At 36.0% G+C, this 3,303-nt stretch overlaps 1 protein-coding gene across 2 annotated transcripts in view; it reads left to right on the forward strand.

Annotated features, from left to right (window-relative positions):
- The window catches only part of LOC107549853 (polymeric immunoglobulin receptor), an 8,818-nt gene extending 5,561 nt beyond the window's left edge, over positions 1-3,257 (forward strand). For both annotated transcript variants that reach the window (XM_016231032.1, XM_016231031.1), the window contains exons 2-5: positions 659-976; positions 1,071-1,403; positions 2,604-2,964; positions 3,074-3,257. In XM_016231032.1, coding sequence (XP_016086518.1) covers positions 659-976; positions 1,071-1,403; positions 2,604-2,964; positions 3,074-3,242 — 1,181 coding nt within the window. In that variant the 3' untranslated portion in view covers positions 3,243-3,257. The remainder of the gene's footprint in view (positions 1-658; positions 977-1,070; positions 1,404-2,603; positions 2,965-3,073) is intronic.
- The last annotated feature ends 46 nt before the right edge of the window (positions 3,258-3,303 follow it).

Below are 3,303 nucleotides of genomic sequence, written 5' to 3' on the forward strand. Positions count from 1 at the left end.
GATAGATAGATAGATAGATAGATAGATAGATAGATAGATAGATAGATAGATAGATAGATAGATAGATAGATAGATAGATAGAGTGCACTGATAAATTGGTGTTATGTGAAAAAAATCTTCAAAAAAAGTTTTTTGGGGTGTTATGTACATTTACATTTTTTCATGTGATTTTACACTGGATTTGGATATTTCAAAAATACGTGAAAAAACTGTAAAATAAAATGGATAAAAAAAATTCAGTGTAGAAAAAAGCGATTCTTTGTGAAGTAGAAGTAGGTAACAGATTTTGATAGTGTCTTGTGCTGCCTTGTCATATTTGGCGAACCTATTTCTGCAGCTGTTTACATTGAACCAAATTTCTTTTGTTGTTGTATGAAACAGAGAAGACTAGACATCACCAGTGTGGATTTGGGTAACAGTAAAGCCATTGTGTGTGAAGTAGAGCGGGCAACCGAGTTTGGTAACCTCCAATACTGCCTTGTCAGATTTGGTGACCTAGCTGTAGGCTAAATAATGTCCTTGAATAGTTCACCCAAAAATCATTATTTTTCTCACCCTTATATCATTTCATATTGCTGATATTCTTTCGGTGAATAAATCTGGGTGAGATTTCCAAAGAAAATCTTTCTAGAGAATATTTACATTTTGTGACTCACAGGAACCGACTCTCTATGGACAGTAAGCAAGATAACAGCTCAAAGTGGAGGATCTGTCACCATTCCCTGTCACTACCATCAGCTGCACAAGAACTCGGAAAAGCTCTGGTTCAAGGGCAAGAACTGGCTTACCTGCTTGAAACTGCGACCTACCAACCAAGAGAAGCGAACAGGCATCAGCTTTTACAACAGCCCAGATGAACTGGTAACAACCATGACGATGACAAACCTGCGCAGCAGTGATTCGAACCGCTACTGGTGTGCAGTCAAAATACGAAATACCTTTGTCAGAACATCTCTAGAGCTTACCGTCACTGAGGGTAAATGATTTTGAGATACTTTAGTACCACTACAAAGCATTTGATAGTTCATCAGTTAAATCATTAATTGATTTTGTTGACTGATTATTTTCAGGTACTCCAGATCTGTCAGCAGCCAGCAACAGGGTGTCAGGAGAAGAGGGCGGCAATGTTACTGTACAGTGTCTCTACAGTGACAAATTTAAAGATACTGAGAGAAAATGGTGCAGAAGTGGAGATCTGCACTCCTGTCAAACGGCTCAGGATATAGAGCCATCCCTTGGTGCAGCTCTACAGATAAATGAGACAAATGATGGCGCTTATACAGTGACACTGACAGGACTGAAGAAGACAGATGCAGGCTGGTATTGGTGTATGGCTGGGGAAGTGCAGGTTCCCGTTCATATCAATGTTGATTCAAGACAACTCATTACAGATGCCAACACAAGTAAGTAATGATCACATTTCACATATCATTAACATGTACATTAGATTAACACCACATCCTTACCAGACGCGACACCGCGTAATTATAATTAAAACGATTATAAAACAATTGGGAATTTACACCTCACAATTTTTCTTTCAATAATGAGTTTATATCTCGCATTTGTTACTTTTTCTCATGATTGCAAGTTTACATCTCGCAAAATTCGATCCCTTTTCTCAGAATTGTGTGATATAAATTTGCAATTGCGAGTTAAGTCTCGTGATTTATATCTCGCAATTCTAACTTTACAGCACGCAAATGCGCCTTTATATCATGCAATTGTCACTTTATAACTCTCAATTGCGAGAATTTGTGAGATGTAAAAAAAAAGTCAGTCATTCTTTTAATTTTTTTTATTTCGTGGTGGAAACGGGCTTCCATACTTCATGATTGTAATAGCCATAATGAAATTTACAGTGGGTGATTTACCTTAGATCTTAAAAATAACATCCAATGATGTTCAAACTGTGAAGTCTATGTAAATAAAACATATATTCCATGACAAAGATTGTACCAGTCACCGAGTAGGCTGTGAATTTGAAATAAAATAAAAATGGTTTATCAATGATTTATTAATTTGATTATGTACTTACCCATTTTGTTGTGAGTTTACACTATTGGCAATGGACAGTGGACCTTTTGCCCACAGAATTTTGCTGATGTGTCATTTCTGCGACTGCAATTCAACAGAATTGCAAAAAATGTCGAAATCACATTTCAAACAGGTTTCTCGAAAACTCCCTCATCAGTCATTGGTTGGCTAAACAGATAGCCCTGCTCCAAACGCATGCCATTGGTTGAGCCAGTGTTGCTATGTAGGAGTAACCAAACAAAGCAATGTTTTGAAAGATAATTTTTAGACTTTTGGTGGGAATCATCCAATGTCTTCTCTCAGCACATCAAGCTAGATAAGGAGAAATATTTTTTATAGCCTATCATTTTATTTCTTTGGGGCAAATGTTCTGAGTGCTTAGTATTATAATATTCAAGAAATTACACACTTCCCCTTTAAAGATAATAGGATCACATGCCAATAAAATAATGAATTTCACAATGAGTTTCTGGGTAAAGCAAAACAACACATTCCTGTTCTGATATAAAATGTAGTTGAGTAAAACAAGCCGCAATGTGTCATATCTGATTGTTTTTTTTTTACAGGTCCTTTCACGTTTACGACTGCACAATCTTTCACTTCATCTAACTCTTTAGATGTACACAACCATAATTCAGTAGCAACACTTGTACCCAAAACATCAAAATTACCTGAAAGTACTTCGATTCAGACAGAAAAAACTGACCAGACATCTACGGCATCCCCAAAGCAGTTTCATTCAACGACACAGTCCTCATCCTATCCAACCACAACGGAGACCTCAAACAATGACCCATCTCACAGCAGTAGTACTGTTAGGACAACACTAACCAGCAGATCAACAACTCCACATGTTGGTAGTAACTCTACAGTTACTCTGTCATCTAAAGATCTGACATTAGAACCCAAAACCACTTATGAAAGCAGGTACGTTCAAAATATACTACTATTTAACATCTGTTTGGATCTATTTGATACTAACTGATAACATATCTCAGCTTCAGTATAAGTCTAATAATTTCCTTATTTGTTTCAGGGACCTTATTTGGGTGATTGCACTAGTCTGTGGTGCACTGCTTATATTACTGTTACCTGTGATTTCCTGGAAAATGTTGTCATGGCATAGTAAGACCTCTATTATTATTATTATTATATGTTTATTGTATGAGGTTGGTTATTATATCGTACACTTAATTGTTCAATAAGCATTCACTATAATTTTTTCTCTTGTCTATACTTTAAAAATAAATAAAGAAATTATATATA

This window comes from Sinocyclocheilus grahami, unplaced genomic scaffold (assembly GCF_001515645.1).
Source record: "Sinocyclocheilus grahami isolate Dianchi unplaced genomic scaffold, SAMN03320097.WGS_v1.1 scaffold382.1, whole genome shotgun sequence".
Lineage (NCBI taxonomy): Eukaryota > Metazoa > Chordata > Actinopteri > Cypriniformes > Cyprinidae > Sinocyclocheilus > Sinocyclocheilus grahami.